The 21,117-nt window shown below is 39.4% G+C and overlaps 1 protein-coding gene across 1 annotated transcript in view; it reads left to right on the forward strand.

Annotated features, from left to right (window-relative positions):
- Window positions 1-129: 129 nt before the first annotated feature.
- The window catches only part of Pacs1 (phosphofurin acidic cluster sorting protein 1), a 148,433-nt gene continuing 127,445 nt past the window's right edge, over window positions 130-21,117 (forward strand). The window contains exon 1 of the mRNA XM_020164862.2: window positions 130-609. Coding sequence (XP_020020451.1) covers window positions 263-609 — 347 coding nt within the window. The 5' untranslated portion in view covers window positions 130-262. The remainder of the gene's footprint in view (window positions 610-21,117) is intronic.

Raw genomic sequence — 21,117 nt, forward strand, 5'->3', positions numbered from 1 at the left:
CCGCCCTCTTCCCGGACACGCCCACCCAGTGTCTCTGCCGCGCGGGCCGCAACAGGCAGTGTGGCGGGCGAGCGCGAGGACCGCGCGCCGTGAGGCCCCGCGCGTGCGTGCAGACTTGCTGGCGGCTCGCGCTTCGCCGGGCGGGCTGAAGAGACACGCTGAGCCCCCGCTGCCGCCGCCGCCGCCGCGGGGGAAGCCCGGGAGCCTCTCGGCGTCCCCTCGGTCTGCGTAAACCCCACGCCCCACGACCCGTGGCCGGGCCATGGCGGAACGCGGAGGGGCGGGCGGTGGTCCCGGAGGCGCTGGGGGCGGCAGCGGCCAGCGGGGCTCTGGGGTCGCCCAGTCCCCGCAGCAGCAGCCGCCGCAGCAGCAGCCGCCGCAGCAGCCGACGCCCCCCAAGCTGGCCCAGGCCACCTCGTCCTCCTCGTCCACCTCGGCGGCGGTTGCCTCCTCCTCGTCCTCGTCCACCTCCACCTCCATGGCCGTCGCGGTGGCCTCGGGCTCCGCGCCTCCCGGCGGCCCGGGGCCAGGCCGCACCCCCGCCCCGGTGCAGATGAACCTGTACGCCACCTGGGAGGTGGACCGGAGCTCGTCCAGCTGCGTGCCCAGGTGAGCGGCGGGCGGGAAAGACCTGGAGCCTGGGGGAGGGGGTGACGGCGCCCGCGGGGCTGGCTCTGTGACAGGCCCCTACCTTCTCTGTCCCAGCCCCATCACTCAAGGGGGTGACCCCCACCCCAGAAACTCCCAGACTCTCCCCTGCTGTCCCCGGCCTGGCCTGGCAACAGTCAGGCCTCCCGGGACTGTTGCTGCGGGGACCCGCCCTCTCCCGGCAGCCCCGTCTTCGGCCTGGGCCGGGACCACCCTCTTCCCCTCCCCAGCAGCGGGGCCTTCTGGACTCAGCCCAGGGCCTTCCCTTGCTGGCCTTCCTGGCCGTCAGTTTCCCCGAGTAAGTCACTTTTTTTCCTGCCTCGCCGGCGCCCGTTGGCTGTACATATGTTAAACAGATGTGGTAGAGATGACTTTTGATATTAATGCTTCCCAACATACTGTGCATGGGCCAAAATGGGTTGTTACCTCTTGCAGGTAGAGCACTTGGGGCTTCAGTACACAAGTTCATCTGTGCTTCGCATCACACACATTCTCCTGGGACTCTGTACTCTAGTTTTGGGGTCTTACTGAGAGTGTCCCGAGTTTATTTTTCATACCCTCCTTCCCCCTAGAAACTGGTCAGAGTCTTCCCGCCCTGCAGGGCTCCATAAAATGACTGCCTTGTTCCTAAATTCAATCCGTTCCTCTGTCTGTTGGAACCATTTGGGGACTTTCCTTCCATTAGCAAAATATGCCTCAGTTTGGGGATATTTTCTGTTTCTCTATTGGCAAGGCAGTCCTTCTTGAACTCTTTGGATTCAGTGTTGGGTGTCTTCACAGCTGAGCCTGTGAATAGATGGCCTGTGGAGCTGGTTTTACTCAGTAAGCCAGAGAAGTGCCTGGAGGTGTTCTTTTTGTCACTTCTAAACTGAGTTGACCTCTTTGAAGTTTTGAGCTTCCTCCTTATTCTGTTAGCCCAGCTGTGGGCAGATGGATGTGTAAGAGTTAGGGAGTATTGTGTGGTTCTACCGTTTATTCTATTTTTTTCCCCTTTATTTTGAATAATATCTCATACACCCAAATACAGGATATGAAAAATGATGGCAAGTACATCTTTATATGTCACTTAACCTAAGAAATAGAGCATTACCTCTCCTATAGATGCCTGCAGAGTGCCCCTTCCTGAACCACATCCCCTTCTTCTCCCTGCAAAGGTAGAAGAATTCTTCTGAATTGTTTATCATTTCCCGTGTCTTCTTTTTGATTATAGTTTTACTACACATATGCATCTCTGAGCAATTAATTTTTTAGTTTTGAATGTTTTTGAAGTTTATAGAAATGCTGTATGTGACTTTGTTTATTCACTCAAGCTTGAGAATCATCAGTGTTGTATGGTAGCTCTAGTTTTAAGTTCTAGTTTTCACTAATGGATAGTACTGTGTTGTATATCATAATTCTCTGTGAACAAACATTGAAGTTCTTTACTGTTTGTTAATATTAACAGTAATGCATAAATACTTTTGCCCAGGATTTGTGCTCTTGTGCAGAAATTTCTTTAGAGTGTATTTGTATGTAGGAGTGGAATTGCTGTTTGAAGGGTATAGATTTGGAACTTTACTGGATAATGTTAGACTATTTTCCACTTGCCCCTGCTACTCTTCATGCTCTTTGTGCTCAGCATTCACTGCACTGATTTATACTTTCTTTTTTCTCTGCCCTTCCTTTAGGGAAATCAGAAGCTGAATTAGTTTGGTTTGCTTTGGCCAGAGCCCTAGCACAACACCAAATTCAAGTGAGAGCTTAGTGTGTGATGGTGTGCCTCTTGGTCTTGAGCAGGCCTCTCTTTTTTCTGTAGACTTATCATGGAAGCATGTTAACCTACCTCTTCTAAGCGTAAAAGACCTGTGCCCCTTCTGCATGGGTCCATTGTTAGTAAAAGATGTTTGCCTTTCTTCCTTGACATCTGTCACTATGTTTGACTGTTGACATTTAGACAGTTGCCTTCTCTAGCTTGTTAGATTGAAAAGGCATGAACTGACTGGCAGAAAGTTTCTACAAAGTAGGGGGAGGGGACATGAATAAAATCACTGATTGCTGTTGATTTTTGGCCGACTGTAATAAATTATTAGCCCAAGAAACAGGTAGGCATTCTGTTGAACTGGGTAATTATTATGCTAACTTGGTGTGAGACTCATAAGCAGCTTGTTTTCTGGTATAGGGTACATGCAGCTGTGTCATGTTTACTAACCAGTCCTTGAGCTTGTCTCCTGTCCTGGTCTGACTTTATTTTCCATCCATCACTCTTGTGCCTCCCAACTCTGTGTGAAACACTTGCGCTCCTTGGAGTATGCTGCTCCATCTTCAGGATGGAAAACAACAACCCGTGGGAGAAAATGGCCTGCAATTGGCCCTTCCAAGTATTGAGTCATCTAGTGAATTTGAAATCTGGGTATACTTATTTATGTTGTTTAGAATATGTTGGCAATGTATAGCGCCTAGGACTAACATTCTTGTCTCGTGTAACTCCAGAGACACAAAGTGCCTATATGAACTATACGTACTTTCATATAAACCTGATGGTGGATCTGGATCTGGGGTTAGGTGTGTATAAGAATGTGTGGGAGTTGGTCTCTACCTAGTGCAGGGAATGGGTGGTTGAACAATGGAGTTAGGAAGGTCACATTTCTTTTCTTAGTGCCTATGGAAATATCATTTGTTTTGGGGAAAAAAAATGCTGCTTCCTTTATTGGATATTTAAGTAAAAATGGGCATTGTGGTTGTTTCTCAGGTAAGTGTCTGCTCCTCTTTAACATTTAAATTCTCTCAGAATTTATACCATATGTATATATATATATATATTTTTTTTTGGATACAGTGTCTTGCTTTATAGCCCAGGCTGGCCTTTTTTTTTTTTTTTCATTTTTCTCTTATTATTCATATGTGCATACAAGGCTTGGTTTATTTCTCCCCCCTGCCCCCACCCCCTCCCTTACCACCCACTCCACCCCCTCCCGCTCCCCCACTCAATACCCAGCAGAAACTATTTTGCCCTTATCTCTAATTTTGTTGTAGAGAGAGTATAAGCAATAATAGGAAGGAACAAGGGGTTTTGCTGGTTGAGATAAGGATAGCTATACAGGGCATTGACTCACATTGATTTCCTGTGCGTGGGTGTTACCTTCTAGGTTAATTCTTTTTAATCTAACCTTTTCTCTAGTTCCTGGTCCCCTTTTCCTATTGGCCTCAGTTGCTTTAAGGTATTCTGCTTTAGTTTCTCTGCATTAAGGGCAACAAATGCTAGCTAGTTTTTTAGGTGTCTTACCTATCCTCACCCCTCCCTTGTGTGCTCTCGCTTTTATCATGTGCTCATAGTCCAATCCCCTTGTTGTGTTTGCCCTTGATCTAATGTCCACATATGAGGGAGAACATACGGTTTTTGGTCTTTTGAGCCAGGCTAACCTCACTCAGAATGATGTTCTCCAATTCCATCCATTTACCAGCGAATGATAACATTTCGTTCTTCTTCATGGCTGCATAGAATTCCATTGTGTATAGATACCACATTTTCTTAATCCATTCGTCAGTGCTGTGGCATCTTGGCTGTTTCCATAACTTGGCTATTGTGAATAGTGCCGCAATAAACATGGATGTGCAGGTGCCTCTGGAGTAACAGTCTTTTGGGTATATCCCCAAGAGTGGTATTGCTATACAGGGAGTTGACTCACATTAATTTCCTGTGCGTGTGTGTTACCTTCTAGGTTAATTCTTTTTGATCTCACCTTTTCTCTAGTTCCTGGTCTCCTTCTCCTATTGGCCTCAGTTGGCAACAGCATTTTTAAAAACAAGGTTAACACATATCCATGACTAGAAATTCAGTAAGTATAGAAGCATGGACTGTGAAAGGGAAATGCTGTGGTCCCATCCCTGTTTTCACTCCACAGAGGAAATCACTGTGAAACACAGTTGCTTTTAAAACTTTAGTACTAGAAGGCAGCTCTGCTGTTGTTCCTTTTATGAAATTCTAGCTTTAGGAGCTGGCATTGTTTTCCCTTTTGGGTAAGTCATCCTCCTCTACTGTGCCCAGTCTGGCATGGATGGTATGGTGTTGTGGAGAACAGGTGGCATATTTGATGTTAAAGGAAGGATGTCAGGGTTTCATTGTTGTTGCCTTCTCTTCAATCTTTGTATGGTGAGATTTTCCCTCACATTCTTTTCCCTCTTTGGGTTGTTATAGTATGAGAGGAAGAAAAATTATTAAATTTTACCAGCATACAAAATTTCCTCAGTGCTATAAAAGTGATTATTAGGAGATGACACGTGCTCTGCTGTACCACTCACAAACCACATTAAATTTGTTCTTCAATCCAGACCGCCTTTGCATGTCCATATCTAAATGTGGACCTAGGGAAGGAGTTCAGTTATCAGTCACATTTCTTCCTGGAACATGTATTTTAAAAAAAAGGGTTCTGAGGTTAACCCTTATTAGTCAAAAGTGTTAGAGCCAAGGGAGGTGGCCACAGCTGAGCTGACATGATTGGCCTGTAGCAGAAGTGTTACTTGCATGAAAGCACTTGGGGCAAATGCCTCTCTAACACAAAAACACTAGGCAAGCCAGGCTCTCTCACTCTGTTCCTACTGTATAGTAGGAAATGCTCCTGTACCTTAGTCTTTTCAGCCATGATTGGGAATACTTTTACTTACCTATAGAGCTATAGGAGCAAGTATTTCTTAAGTGATAGACATAAAGTAAATGTAATTGATAAAATAAGAGAGAACTGGCGAAATGTCTGTTACCTCCCCTTCATTAAAAATCTTAAAAGCATATTTATGCCCTAAGAGATTTGAATTTGTCCTAATAGAATATCCTCCCTATCGGTAATATTATCCATTGTCCCTGTCGAAGTTCAGATTCCTTTGACAACAATTAAGTATATATTTTAAAATACTGAGAGAGAATTTTGAATGTTCTTAACACAAAGAAATGGAAAAATGTTGAAGGTGATAAATATACCAATTACCCTGATCCAGGGCTGGAGACATGACTCAGTGGTTGAGTGCCAGTTACCCTGATCTGATCATTACATTACACATTGTATACATGTACTAAACTACTATGCTGTGACTCATAAATAAGTATAATTTATGTATGTCAATTAAACATTTCAAAAATCTGTAATTCTAGCTACTCTGTAGGTGTAGACATGAGGATGGCAGTATGAGGCCAGGAGGGGTGAAGTTAGTGGGAAACCCTTATCTAAAAAACAAACTAAAAGCAAAAGGAGCATGCGTGGGTATGTGTTGTGTGTGTGCGTGTGGGTGCGTACATATGTGTGTGGTGACTTTAGTGGTAGAGTGCTTGTTTAGCAAGCATGAGCCCCTGAGTTCAGTCCCTATACCGCAAAAATCAATTAATTAATTAAATAAAATTAAAAGAAGTGTGTCATATATGACTCCACCAGGAGAAGACTCTTAGAAGCTTGTACCTGGTCTTCTCTGAACTGTGCCCTATGATCTTTTCCCTTTAGGGATTTTGCTCAATATTCTTTTTGCTCTAATGTGAGCTATGAATACATCTGTAAAAATATGTGTAGGCTGGAGACATGGCTCAAGTGGCAGAGCACCTGACTAGCAAGCATGAAACCCTAAGTTCAAACCCAGGTACTGTAAGAAAAATATTGTATATATGTTTTTTCCTTATTAATTTAATTAAATAGAACACTTTTGTATTCTTCCAAGTTATTTTAAAGTCTCCTCTTTCATTGCTGTTTCAAGGCCACTTGAGTTTTATTTTATTAGTTTTCCCCTTTACATGTTATTGTCATCTAGTTTGCTGTACTTCTTACTATCCCTGTTTGTTTTTTTCTTTCTTCATTCATTCATTCATTCTTTTATTCATTCATTTATTTCCTATTTGCTTCTTGGTGTCTCCCTGCCATTTGTGTCTCATAGTCTTAGGTTTTAGTCACTATCTGTTGAGAACTAAAAGAGGCATTGACTCCAAATGGTTTTTAAGTGGTGTGGTTTTAATTTCATTTTTTTTAGTGATTTAAAAAATTTCTATAATAAACATTATTACCAGTAGAAAAACCAGTAGGAAAATATTTTTTAAAATACATATTGACTCTATGAATACCATATATAATAGGCACTACCAAATTGTACAATTCAGAGGGATGAACTTTATGAATTTATGTATATTAAAGATGTTTTAAAAGTGCATATTGAGTGAACACTGAATGGATGAATGGTCTAAAGTTTCATCTCACTTATTACTCTCTTTTCTTGGTTCTAGAATTACTTTTTCATTTTTATTGATAGCAAAAATGGCAAATGGAGACTATTTTAGATCATTACCTTCCTTTTTTTTTGGTGGCACTGGAGCTTGAATTCAGGGCTTTGTGCTCTACCACTTGAGCCGCTCCTCCAGCTCTTCCAGTGGGTCTGGTGTTTGAACTCAGAGCTTTGGGCTTTGCAAAGCAGACACCACCAATTGAGCCATATCTCTGGTCCCCTCGTGATGGGTAGATGAGGCATAGATGATAAGTTAGTGTTGATGACAGGTTAATTTACTTGATGTTTGTGCATATTCCCTTAAATGAACTTTTTAGATACACTGAGGTTAGAATATTTGAGTTTAGTTTTAGCTTCATCAATTTTTCTGAACCTTGAATACTGTACTTCCTATTTCTTCTTTGTGTGTTATGATCCTTTCAACTCTCAGGTAAACCTGGTTCCCATTTGTCCTTTTAGTACATTTAGTTCTGATAATAGCCACAGGTTATTTTGGCCAAAACATATTTTGGTCTGTATGTGTTTCAGAAATTGTACTGTAGGGAATTTACTCAGTGTGGTTTTTTGTGGCCTAATGCAGATTTGGGAGATAGGAAAGGAGGGATGTTTAAATCTTGTTTCCTTCTACACAATCTGCTCCATTCCTTGTAGATTGCATAGCTCCTTTCCATGACAGTCCCTCCCCGTCAAGACATTTATGTGAGCAGGAGTTCCCCTGGTGACATGTTAGGTAAAATTGGTATATTAACCATCTGTGAGGAATTTTAGACCAGTTATTGTGCTTAGTATAGGGAAGCATTTTTTTTCCTTTGACTTATTCTCCAGGCATTGTGTGCCTGTCTTTGTGTTTCATTTTGTTGTTCTTTCCATAGATGAGACATTCTTTCATTCTTTGTAGCATTTTAAAAAATATATTTTAGAACACAAAAGTTCAGGACATTAGTTGTCATTTATTTGATCTATCTCATTAACCTTTTCCTGTTTCTTATTTAAAAACACCAAATGGCTTCAGGGTTTAGGGAGCAACTTTTCCCTCCCATTTCTATTTTATGGCACCTCTCAAATACATTGCATATACACTGCCCATTCTATGCCACGCCAGTCTGTCATAGAAGATAACCGCAGAAACTTTAACTAGTGGCAGTTTAGAGTGTTTTTTTTTTCCTCCAGTGCTGGTGATTGAATCCAGGGCTTCACATATACTCGGGATGGTGTTTTAAAAATGAAAATCAGATCATATCACTCCCCTCACCATAACCTTCCATTTACTTATTTAGCACATGTTTGCAGACCAGCTAGTATGTGCCAAACAAAACCTTGGATCTCATCAAGTCTGCATTTTATTGAGAAAGATGAGACACTGTCAAATAGCACTCAGTCACACTTACAATAAAATCCTTTTCATGGCTTAGAAGACACCTCATGATGTGGTCCCTTCCTGTGACTCTGACTTCATTATTTGCCATTCTCCACGATGCTCAGATGGCTTAGGGAAGCTGGGCCTTGAGCATGGTCATCCCTACCTCAAGGCTTTTGCCCTTGCTGTTCCCTCCAGCTGGGGTGCTTGATTCCCTGGATTGTCCTGTGTGTAGCTGCTGGGTATCACTCAGGTCTCAGCTCACCTTCCATCTTATAAGGCTGTCCTCACTTTCTCAGTCTATTCTGGACAACTACTTGTCAATTTCTGAAATAATTTTGTTTATTTAGCTAGTATATAGGTACCCAATGAATACACTTGTTGAATTAATGATACTGATTTTCCTACAGTGCCTGTTTATTTATACTGTTTATTGAATGAATATCTATTATACACAATTCATCCATTCAACAAATATGTACTGTATATTTCTGTGCTAAGCACTGCTCTAGACGCTGAGGAAAGGCCAGCAAACAGGTCAGCAAAGTCCATTCTCTGCCGGAGTGTACATTCCAGTGTAGGGAGACAGATAATAAACCATGAAATAATCAGACGTGTAATAAATGGCCAGATAGAGAACAGTAGCATAGTGAAATGGGGTAGGGAATTTGGAGGGTTAGGTGAATGGCGTGGTCATGAAGGCCTCTGGTGTATGCCAATTTGAGCATACAGTGGAGTGAAGTGAATGTGAACTGAGCATTTTCAGTAACCATCAGAGGCAGGTACTGAGATCCTTTTTCTCAGAAGGGAAATTGGGGTACAGTGAAGGGAAGGCATTTTTGTTAAGTCTATGTAGTTTACGTGGGCAGAGCTGAGATTTGTCTTATGACTCATGATTGTCTGGTACCAGCTTAAATTTGGTCCCCCAAGCCCTGTCTGGTTCTCATAGTTGACAAATAATTTTGACTAACTTGTACTTTGTCAGTTGGAATTATAGAATGCTGCTCTGTTACCATTATAGGTAAAAAGAGGCTGTGAATATGGGTTCTGGAGTCAGCCAGCCCATATTTGAATTCTGATTACTATTTGGATGACTTTGGGCAAGTTCTTTAACTTCTCTAGTGCTCAATTTTCTTATCTGTAAAATGGGGCATAAAATTTTCCCTATTTCAGCTATCATGAGAATTAAGTGAGATTAATACATGGTAATTGCAAGTGTGGCACATAGAAAGCACTTAATACATATTAGCAATTATTAATGCTTTTGCTGTCTTTCTTGCCAATACAATTTTTCCGTCTCCTCCCACTACCCCATGAAAACAAAAACAAACCTGCTTTCTTTCTAGAATCACGGTGAGATTCTGATTTCTTCAGTGAACCATTACAAGATCTTGGATTCACCTAAGGCCTAGATCTTGCCAAGCCTCAAGCTTATTAGGCTAGAAAGTCAGAGCAAAATATTTTGGTCTGAAGCAGTGGCTGGGTTGGAATCTTGTTTCTACATACTGCTTGCTTATAAAAACGGAAGAGATGGCTCAGGCCCCGCCTGCAAACCACAGCTTTTTTGAGCTAGCTTGACTTAACAGCTTCTCTATTTTACCTGCTGACTTTAGCTCTGGTTTGGCAGCCAGAAGAGCAACTAAACTGGTTTACAGCTAGCAGGTTATTATCAGTGAAAGCTCAGTAACTCCTAGGAAAATGAGGAGTTAAGTGGAGTTGATACTTTTCTCCTGTTTCCTTAAGTTTTCCTTTTTTATGTCTCAAACGAATGGAAAAATTATATTCTCCTTTTACAGGAGAAGCTGATAATACCTTTATAGCTCCTCCTGAAACGTCTGAATCTTTGTGTTAATTTTCCTCTGTAACAGCACTGACTTGTTTTTCAATTTTGGTTGGAAATCCATGAACATGAGCATATTGCTTGCTGCTGGTTCTTCCTGAAGAATTTATAAAACAGATTAACCTTTCCTTGAGTCTGGTTTGTCATGATGAACAGGACCTTCCTGGTACACATCAGGGAATAATGAAGATTGTAGACTGGTCTATAACCATGTTAAAATTTGTGTGTTTGCTTTTTTAATTTAGTTTTTTGGTTTGTTTCTTATCAGTATGCCCTCTTTCTCTTTTGTTGCTTCTGATATACCAGGAGCTGAAGAACTAGATGATTGAAAATGTTAAGAATGAGGGATAGGGATGCAGCTCAGTGGTAGAGCATTGCTTAACATGTGCAAGGCTGGGATTCAGTTCCCAGCACTGCAGAAAAAGAAGAAAAAAGAAAAAATGAATGAATAGTCTCTGAATCCAAGGGTTGTGGGTAATTGGCGGTATAGCCTGAGAGCATGAGATTCAAAGCTGGGTGTTTTAGGGACAAAGAAGAAACAGTTTTGTTTAGCCTCCTGGTGTAGATCCTGTTCCAGAGAAGGAAGAATACTGTGAGTTTGTAGGAGGTGTCTAATCCTCAGGGAGTCAAAAAATTTGATATGATCACGTAGAGATACAAGTTATTTGTATTGGAGTACTGTGGAATAGTAAACAAAGCACTATATACTTGGCTAAATTGGTTTTGATTACCTTTGGGCAAGTCATGTTTTTCCCCTTTACGTTTTAAGGTCAGGATGCCTCCCCGCAAATGATTTGTTACGATGAAAAAAATATAAAATACATGGGCATCTCTGTGTGTGTGTGTGTGTATATGTGTTGTTTACCCTTGTATCTTTGGGTAATGTTGGTAAAACTATGAATATGGTAGTGTAATATTTGTCCTCTGGTAGACCTGGTTTATATTCGTCCTCATTTATGTTGTGGTCACAAGTTGGTTTTTCTTTGGTCTTTTCAGATCACGGACAATGGAATGTGGCAGTACAAAATGTACCTAAGTCCATTGTTTAATAAAATACTCTAAAAATTCTGTAGAAAGTAGTCTGTAGCATCTGTCATCTCTGCTCTGCACCACTTTTGCTTTGTATGAAAATGGATAAGCAACTCTGGAAACTAAGGTCTTCTGGGAACATAAAAACTGTTGTGCTATTAATGGACTTAATTGTATTTCCTCTCTGCCACCAAAATGTGCAATAAATTTGTTTATGTCTCTTGTCTTTAATGGAGAGAATTGTTTATTAAATGTGTGTAATCTCATAATCGTTTTGTTTTTATCACTGTATCTTTCCTTTAAAAAGAAAATGCATAACAAGGAATAGCTGTAACATTATTAAGCACTGTCCATTAATCCCCTTGATTGGCTTTTTTCTCCATGGAGAAAAAGGAAAAGATCATCTCCTTAGGGAAGCAACCTTGAAAATGGGAGATGGTCTTGAGGCATAAGGTTAGTTTGGTAGGTTTAGAAAGATGATTATTTATGTTCCAGAAGGACCTACTTCTAAGGTTTCCTCACTGCTAAGTGAATATCATGTCCCAGTGTGGTGAGGCTTATTTAGATGCATTTAAGAAAAAATGTAAAGAAGAATGACTTTAGGATATGACTTTGTTTATGTTTTATAAGTCAGGTATTTCTTATTATAATAACTCTTATTATTATAATGTATCTGGAGGAAAAGTCAGCAAGAATCTGTCTTAAACCATTTGCCAGATATGCTTTGGTTTTAAAATTTGATTTCTCATTTGACATTAACTCTGGGATTTGTGCTTGCTAGGTGGGTGCTCTACCACTTGAACCATATCCCCAGCCCTTTGTACTTTATTTATTTTTCAGGTAGAGTCTCTTGCTTTTGCCTGGGGCCAGTCTCTGACTTAAGGTCTCCCACTTATGGCCTCCCACATAGCTGGGATCACAGGCATGCACCACCACGCCTGGCTTATTGATTGAGATTGTGTTTTGCTGACTTTTTTGCCCCAGCTGGCCTGGAATAGTGATCCTCCTGATGTCTGCCTCCAAAGTAGCTGGGATTAAAGATATGAGCCACAGAGCCTGCCAGCCCTCTAGGTTTTGATAAGTCTCTGTGACTCTTCCTCTCCCTGCCTTTACTTGGTTCCCTCATTTAATCAAAAGCAAACATTCTATAGCAGCTGCTGTCATAAGTACTGAGGCAAGAGCAGTCAACAAAACACAAAAATTCCAGCTTTTATGGTTACTTTCTAAGGAGAGGATGGGCAGCAGACAGAAGACAAATGAATGAGCAAGTGACAGGGTATGTCAAATGGGAAAAATAAAGTAGGAATAGAGGATAAGTACATAGGAGGCAGGAGAATGTTATAGTTTAAATAAGATGGTCTAGCAAAATCTCAGAGAAGGTGAGCAAGCCAGGTGGAACACACATGTATGCAAGCCAAGTGAATTTTATGGGAAGAACCTTTCCAGTAGAGGGAACAGGAAGTACTGGTAGATTCCAGGAACATCTAGAAGGCCAGTGTGGCTGAAGCCAAACAAATCTTGAAGGTGGAGATAAAATCAGAGAAGAGGACACAGACAGGTTTTTTGTTTGTTTGTTCATTTTGTTTTTGTGGTACTGGGATCCATGCTAGGCAAGGGCTTTACCACTGACACGTAGAAATCTTATAAGCCATAGTAGGACTTTCTTTAGCTTCTACCTTAAAGTAATCATTGGCCTCTGTGTGCAGAATTGCCTATAGAAAATGGAAAAGGTAGAGGCAGGGAGTCTGGTTGGGAGAAGGCTGTGATGGTCTAGGTGGGAGCAGGTGTTGCCTTGCACGAGGATAGTAGCTGTGAAGATAAGGAAGGAGTCAAACTCTGGGTACATTTTCCACCCTAAAGAATTGACTCATGGATTTGGATATGAGACATGACAGAGCAAAAGGATGCATTAAGGATGACTCCAGCATTTCATTTAGCTTCTTTGTGTCCATTTTCTGGTTGCTTTTCAAATCATTATTATCTCTTTGTCTTAGTGATATTAGAAGAACGAGATCTGTATAATAGGACTCAAAGCTCTCTGGGAATTTGTTTCCACTTTTGCCATTTGTGATTAATTGGAAAGGTTTCCTTGAGAATTTACTAGGTAATGCATAATCCACAGGTTGACACTTCTTATGCTTTAGGCCATGATATAGCCATTGGAGCAGTTGACTCTCAACATCCCTAATAATTCTGATGTCGTATTTGCTATGCACTATTTCCTCTTTCGTCCTTGTTTATGTGGTGGTCTTTGAAGAGGTCATCTAATTGCAGAAGCCATTAATAACTGAAGCTCAAATCCTTTGTCACTAACCCAGTGAAACTGAAGATTCAAAAACATTGGTTTTTATAAAATGACTGATTTGCTGTAGCAGACAGCCTGACTGCACTTCCTAGGAGCTGCTCTGTAAGGAGGAATCCTACTGCAGAATGATCTAATTTGTGTAATCTTGAAAGTGGAGTTATTTTTGAAAGAGAACAGAAAAATAGTGGAGCCTTTTGCTCATGAAATCCAGGCTGTATCTTACTGATTTAAAAGAAAAAGGATTCAATTAGATCTTTGTAGTCTGAACTCCTGTTTTGCTCACCAAGTCTAGATATGATAGTTGTTCTTAGGTACTTGCTCTTGAAAATGGCAGCTGGGTTATTTTTTACTTTTTTTTTCTTCTTAATATTTCAAGTAAGTGTATTTACTCTACTTGTGATTTGGATGATGCGAGTAACATAAAAAGAGCAGTTACCAAGTTCTGGATTTAGAATTCTCTTTATGGTTCTTATGATAGACTGATGATTTATAACTGGTTTTCAACCCTGAAATTCCCGGATAATAAAACTTGCTGACATGTCTACATGTCACTGAAAAATGGAGGAAAATAAATATTATTTATAATTATGTCTTTCTATATGTAAAATTTCAGAAGACAAATGTAAATAAATGCTCATAGCATGTTAAAAACTGTAGTTGTCAGGTGCCTGCAAATACACATAGCTTTATCTTTGTGGATGTGACACATAAATAGAGACTGATATAGGTGTATTGCATTGGTGACTCAGATGACATGTGGCAATGCCACTGGGATATGATTTCTTAAATGGGGAATAATTTTCATGAAGTTCTGCACAAAATAGAGGGAAGTCTCTCCTCTATTTACGTAGTATTTAAATTTCTGGAAAATTCACTGTATGTTAAATGGTGAAAAAATACTTACATTTCTCTAATTAAGTTTCTTTAGGTCTAGGCTTAGATAATTGTAAACTAAACTGTGTTTTACATAGATATATTTCTAGTAGAGCCAAAGGCAGATTTGTTACAAAGCTGATGGAGCTTTGTAACATGCAAAAAGCTACTTCACGTGCAAAAGCTACTTAAAAGTTTTTTTTTGTTGAAGTGTCATGTATGCTCGGAAAAGTACATATGTAATAAGTACAGCTTGATGAATTTTTATAAACTGGGCATCCTCAATGTACCCAGTGCTCACATCAAGAAACTCATTCCCAACATTATCATGCCCCTTTCTAATCACAAGCTCTCCTCCTTCACCAAAGATAATTAGTATCCTAACTTCTGACAACATAAGTTAGTTTTGCCTGCTTCAGTGTATACCTTTATATTCTTTAATATTGTGTTTATGTGACTCACCCATATGTTGCATGTAGTTGTAGTTCATCTGTGCTTGTTGTTGAATAGTATTCCATGGTGTTAATGTATTGCAGTTTCTTTAACCATTCTATTGATAGTGGACATATGGCAGATTTCTAGTTTGGGACTGTTTTGAACAATGTTCTTTTGAACATTCTTGCCTATATCTGTTAGCACAATACATACTCTTTCTCTTGAGTATATAGCCAGGAGTGGAATTGCTGGATCATAGGGTACCATGTATTCAGCTTAGCAATATATGAAAGTTCCTGTTGCTCCATATCTCCATAAACAGTTGGCATTCTTTGCCCTTTTCCTTTTAGTCATTCTGGTTGGTGGTAAAATAGCTTCCCCTATGGTTTTAATTTGCATTTCCCTGAAGATGTTGAGTACTTTTTCTTAAGTTTATTTACCATCCTGGATATTTTCTTGTATGAATTGTCTGTTCAGTTCTGTTGCCCATTTTGTATTGGATTGTCTCTGTTTCTTCCTTACTATGACTTCCTTTTGTCACAAATATCTTCTACTCTATGGGTTGCCTTTTTATTGAGCAGAAATTCCTAAATTTTTTTTTTTTTTTTGTGGTACTGGGGCTTGAACTCAGGGCCTACACCTTGAGCCACTCCACCAGCTTTTTTTCGTGAAGGGTTTTTTTGAGATAGGGTCTTGCTAACTATTTGGCTGGCTTCAAACCGAGATCCTCCTGATCTCTGCCTCCTGAGTAGCTAGGATTACAGGTGAGAGCCACCAGTGCCTGGTTCAAGAAATTCCTAATCTTAATGTAGCCCCATTTATCAGTTTCCCCTTTTATGTTTATGTTTAGTACCACTTATATCCTGTTCAGGAAATCTTTGCCCATTTTAAGACCATGAAGATGTTGTCTAATGTTTTCTTCTAGAAACTTTATTTTTTTCTTTTTCATGTTTACACTTACAAGCTAGCTGAAGTGCACTTTTTTGTGTGGTGTGAGGTAGGGGTCAAGATTCATTTCTCCAGATACGGATATTTAGTTAACTGTGTACCATTTATTTAAAAGGTCATCCATTTTCCACTGTACCACAGTGTTACCATTGATCATAAATCCCATGACATTTACATTCTAGTTTTAGACTTTCTGTTCTGTACGTTGGTCAGTTAGTCCATGCTTGCACTAATGTTCCCTTGTCTCAATTACTGTATCTTATAATAGAACCACATACCTGGTGGTATATGTCTTCTAGCTTTGTGCTTCTTCATATAATTGCCTTTGAGTAATCTTTACCCTTTGCATTTTCTTAGAAATTTTAGAATCAATTTTTTAGTTTCCTTATGACCTTTTTTTTGTTTTTGTTTTTGTTTAAAGTGGGGACTTTAGGATTGCTCTAGATATATAGATTAATTTGGACAGAACTGAAGTCTTTAAAATACTGAGTCTTTCAATCCACAGGCAAGGTATGTTCTGTTTTTTTAGGTTTTGTTTAATTGGTTTTATATTTTCTTTTTAAGCATAGAAGTATTCTTTCTTTAGATGTATTTCCAAGTAGTTTATATTTTTAAATCCTAGTGCTAATTTTGTAACTGTAACTTTGTATGCTTTTTCTTATAGAGGATCTGCTAATTTTATATAAACTTCAGACCATATAAAATCTGGTTCTGTCCTGGGTTGAATATTTTCACTCACATGAATGTTGACAATCATGTGGGAAGCTAGCCATTTCTTAATTGTATAGGACTTGACGGTTCCCAGATGTGTGGGTTGTAAGATGTCTGTCTGGCATTCTTGTTTTTTTTTCTGCCATTGAATGTCTGTAAAGTTCACAATCATTGTGATGATCCAGAAAGCACCTTAGAGATATTACCACCACTACCAGTGTATTGGGAGCACTTGTTAAAGACATGTTGCTCTTATTAGAGTTTATATGGTCCGTTAACGTAAGTGTGCTTGAGTGTCCTCAAGTGTGTTTGACTTGTGCCTGTTTACTTCAGGAAGAGACCTAAAACAAGCGTATAGTTTCAATTGCCATTTTTGCCATCTGTATGTTATTCTAGACTTTAAAAATGAACACAATGATTAATCTTCAGAGACTTCTGGTTATAGACCTACTGGTAGAGTAGATGGAACACTGGGCCAGAAGAATTAAATCCTTCCTTTAAAAATTAAAAATTGTGATTTGGAGGTTAATAACCTTTTGAGCCTCAGTCTTCTCATCAGAATGAAAAGGAAAATAACTGTCTTGCTGTCTGTTCATTGTTGGGAAGAATATTTTGGGATTCCTGTATCTTATTTCTGGTTTTGTAAATGAAAAGTAGGTAAATATCCAGTCATTTTCCATTTCTTACATTGTCTTACTGCTTAGTAGTGTTTTTTTCTTTTCTTTTTTGTGGTACTAGGGATTGAACCCAGAGCCTTGAGCATGCTGGGCATGTGCTCTACTACTGAGCCAATAGCCCTAGCCCTAGCCCCATCTTAAGATAAAGGATTTGCTGGGTGCTGGTGGCTCATGCCTGTAATCCTAGCTACTCAGGAGGCAGAGATCAGGAGGATTGCAGTTCGAAGCCAGCCTGGGCAAATAGTTCTTGAGACCCTATCTTGAAAAAACCCATCACAAAAAAGGGCTGGCAGAGTGGCTCAAGGTGTAGGCCCTGAGTTCAAGCCCTAGTACTGCCAAAAAAAAAAAAAAAAAAAAAAGATAAAGGAATTTTTTTTGAGGATTAAGATAAAATCGCTAAGCACTTTATGTTCCTCAGTAAAAGGTACTTTATGAATATAATATATTATTGTAATTAAATTCTCAGGCTGGGGATGTGGAAATTCTCATTCATATGGATCTGCTATAATCCTGGCCTTCCAGCCAATGGATTGAGAAATCTCTGCCCTGTTAGTAGATAGAAAGAGGCCTGGGGATGTAAATTTTGTGAAAGGAGGGATACTATATTTGCATTTTAATATAAGATTGAATTTCAGTGTAATTTTCTCCCTATAAACCTTAATCCCCATAATTAATGTACCTCTAGATTGCAGCTTCTCCTCCTCCTCTTCTTCTGTTGTTTTTTATATTTTTAATTAAAGTTGTATATATATTTTGGACAGTCAAGTAGGTCTGTAAGTCTTGTTTAGAAGCAGTCCATATTGGCTTTTTGAAACAATCATTTCCCTGTTATCCTAATGAAATTGTAATTTTGATGAGATTGTTAACAGTTCTTATCATGACCATAGAAATTCAAGACACTGTTGAGCCATGTAGTAAACTATGATTTTTTCCTTTTGTAGCCCACTTTGAATTTTTCTTATCATTAATAATTGCCTTTTTAGTTTTGCTTAATAATAGCTAACATTGAGTACCTAATATGCTCCTGGTGCAGTTCTAATTTTTGTCTATGTTTTAACTTACTTAATTATCAGATAGGTACAGAAGCACAGAGAGGTTAGAAAACTTGTCCAAGAATGTAGCTCAGCTAGAGTTCAGTCCCTGGCAGGCTGGCTTTCTATAGTATGCCCTTAACTACTGTGCCACACTCTCTTCTTCTTCCATTAGTATGTACTTAAACATTTTTTTTTGCTGAGGTAAAATTTAAATGCAGTGAAATTCACAGATCTTAGGCTTAATGATTAGGCTTAATGAATTGATGTGTTTTGACACATAAATTCATGTAATCAGGTTTTATCTGTTAAAGCTTCATGTAAATGGAATCATATAACATGAATTCTTGTGCTGGCCTTCCTTTGCCAGATTTAAGCATGTTGTTTATATGTGTTAGCATTTCATTCCTTTATATCATTAAGTCATATTTCATTGAAACAAATTCCATAGTTTGTTCATTCACCTATTTATGGACATATGAGTTGTTTACGGATTTTACTTTTGTGAATAAAGCAGCTGCTATGAACATTCTTGTAATGTCTTTTTGTAGCATACATTTTTATTTCTTTGGGGGAAATATGTAGAAGTGAGATGGTGTGGAATGGTGGGTCTCAGCATAGGAACGTGTTTTTAAATGTTTACCTTTGTAAGAAACTGCCAGTTTATCAGAAGTGACTATATCAATTTACATTCCCAGTAGCTGTGGCAGACAGATTCTGAGGTGACTCCTATGATCTGCCTCCTGGTATTTATGCTCTAGTGTAATCCCATCCCCTTGGATGTGGATGGGAGCTGTGACTTGTTCCTTACTAATAAAATGTGGCAAAAGTGATGGGATATATATGGCTATATTACATCAGACCATAATGTGCATCTTGGTGGCTCTGGAGAAGTAAGTAGCCACTAGAGTTTCTGTAGAGAGGGCCATGTGACAGGGAGTGCTGGGCAGTTTCAAACTCACAGTCAATAAACTGTGGTCCTCAGGCCGGCAGCCCACAAGAACTGAGTGATGCCAACAATCATGTGAGTTTGGAAACAGAGTCTTTCCACTCAAGCCTCAGATGTCCTCTTTAATACCTTAAAGAGTATCCGGCTAACCCATGCCTGGGCTTCTCACCCACAGAAACTAAGATGATCAACTTGGGTTGTCTTAAACTGCTAATAAATCTGTGATAATATTGTTATGTAACAGTAGGTAGATAATAATAATACATAGTAGTAGTAATATACACATTTCCTATTGCTCCATGTTTCTACCAACATTTAGTTTTGTTCCTTTAATTTTAGCCATGTTAATGGCTATAAAATGTTTAACTCCTTTGTGGCTTTAATTTGCATTTCCCTAATGGCATTGAATATCTATTGACTGGCAGTTTGGATATCTTCTTTTGTGACGTATCTGTTCATATCTGTTTTAAAAATTGGTATGTCTTTTCATAATTTATTTGTAGAAATTGTGTTTTATAGGTCAAGTCCTTCAGCAGGGTTTTGTGTGTGTGTGGTACTATTTTCTTCCAGAATGTGACTGGGAGGAATGTCTATATTCCCTTTTGCCTCACCCAGATTCCCAAACTGTTGGCATTTTATAGCATTTACTCTGTTACACTATTTCTCTCTCTAAATTGTTTTTTCTGTGCCATTTGAGACCAAATTATGCAAATGTTGCCCTATTACTTTTAAATGTTTCCATATTTACTCAATAAAGGCTGATCTCAAATAACCATTATATATCTCTCTAAGTCATGTATTTATCAGTGATAAAATCCTATTGTCCAAGCTTAGGTCCCATTCACATTTTGCCAACTGTCCCAATGTCTCTTTTTCTGCTTAGTTCCAAGATCCCAGTGCAACATTGTGTTTAGTTGTCAATGACTTTTCATGTCCTCTAATCTGGATAATCTCTTAAATCTTTTCCTGTCATTCATGTCCTCAACAGTTTCATAGTCATGAAAATAATCTGCAAGCTGGATCCCTTAATATTGTCCCATGACCAGACTTAGGTCATGATTTCTTGACAAAAACTGTCACAAATGATTGTAGTATTCCCAGGGCATCATATCAAGGAGCATATTATATTAACCAACCCTGGTACTGGTAATGTGAACACTGATCAACTGGTTGTGTTGATGTGTGCCAGGGGTCTGCTTTTCTCCACTGTATGCCATTGTTTTTCCCTTTGTAACTGATAAATATTTTGCGTACAGACATTTTAAGATTATGCCAAAATCATTTTCCTTATAAAACTTTTTCTTTTTTTTTTTTTTTGGTGGGACTGGGGTTTGAACTTAGGGCTTCACACTTGCAAAGCAGGTGCCCTACTTCTTGAGCCACACCTCCAGTCCCTTCCTTATAAAACTTTAAGCTAACAACATTAATGTCCTGCCTAAAGCAGTCACCAAGTGATGGTGACTGATGGTGGTTGCCAAATGATGATTTTTTTTGTTTCTATTATTTCTTGTACATTTATAAATTAGTTTCATTATAATGATAAGCTTTCCCTTCTTCGTTCCTTCCATTATGGACTCGTGAATTTATACTTTAATCAGTGGGTTGTAATTTGTCAGTGTTATTATTTATTTTGATGCTCAAATTATTGCAAATCTAGCCAGTGGAAGCTCTTCATACCTTTGAACACTTCCTATTTTCCTGCTACACCTAAGCCCTCAGCTTGCCTTCATCCCTCCTTTCCTCCCCTCCTTCCCTTCCCTTCCCTTCCTTTCATTTCTTTCCTTCCTCTCTTTATTTCCCTTTTTTTTTTTTGGTAGTATGGGGTTTGCACTCAGATCTTTGCACTTGCTAGGCAGGTGCTCTACCACTTGAACTATACCTCCAGAGCTAGTGTCTACTTTTTTTTAAATGAGAGTGTTGTCAATTTGTTTTACAGCCGACACAGTATTTGAAAGCATTTTTTGGGCTGGCAGAGTGGCTCAAGTGGTATAGTGCCGAGAAAAAAAAAAAATGGTATAGTACCTGCCTAGCAAGTGTGAGGCCCTGAGTTCAAACTCCAGTGCTGGCCTCCTATATATATATA

The sequence above is a fragment of the Castor canadensis genome, chromosome 1, assembly GCF_047511655.1.
Source record: "Castor canadensis chromosome 1, mCasCan1.hap1v2, whole genome shotgun sequence".
In the NCBI taxonomy this organism is placed as follows: Eukaryota; Metazoa; Chordata; class Mammalia; order Rodentia; family Castoridae; genus Castor; species Castor canadensis.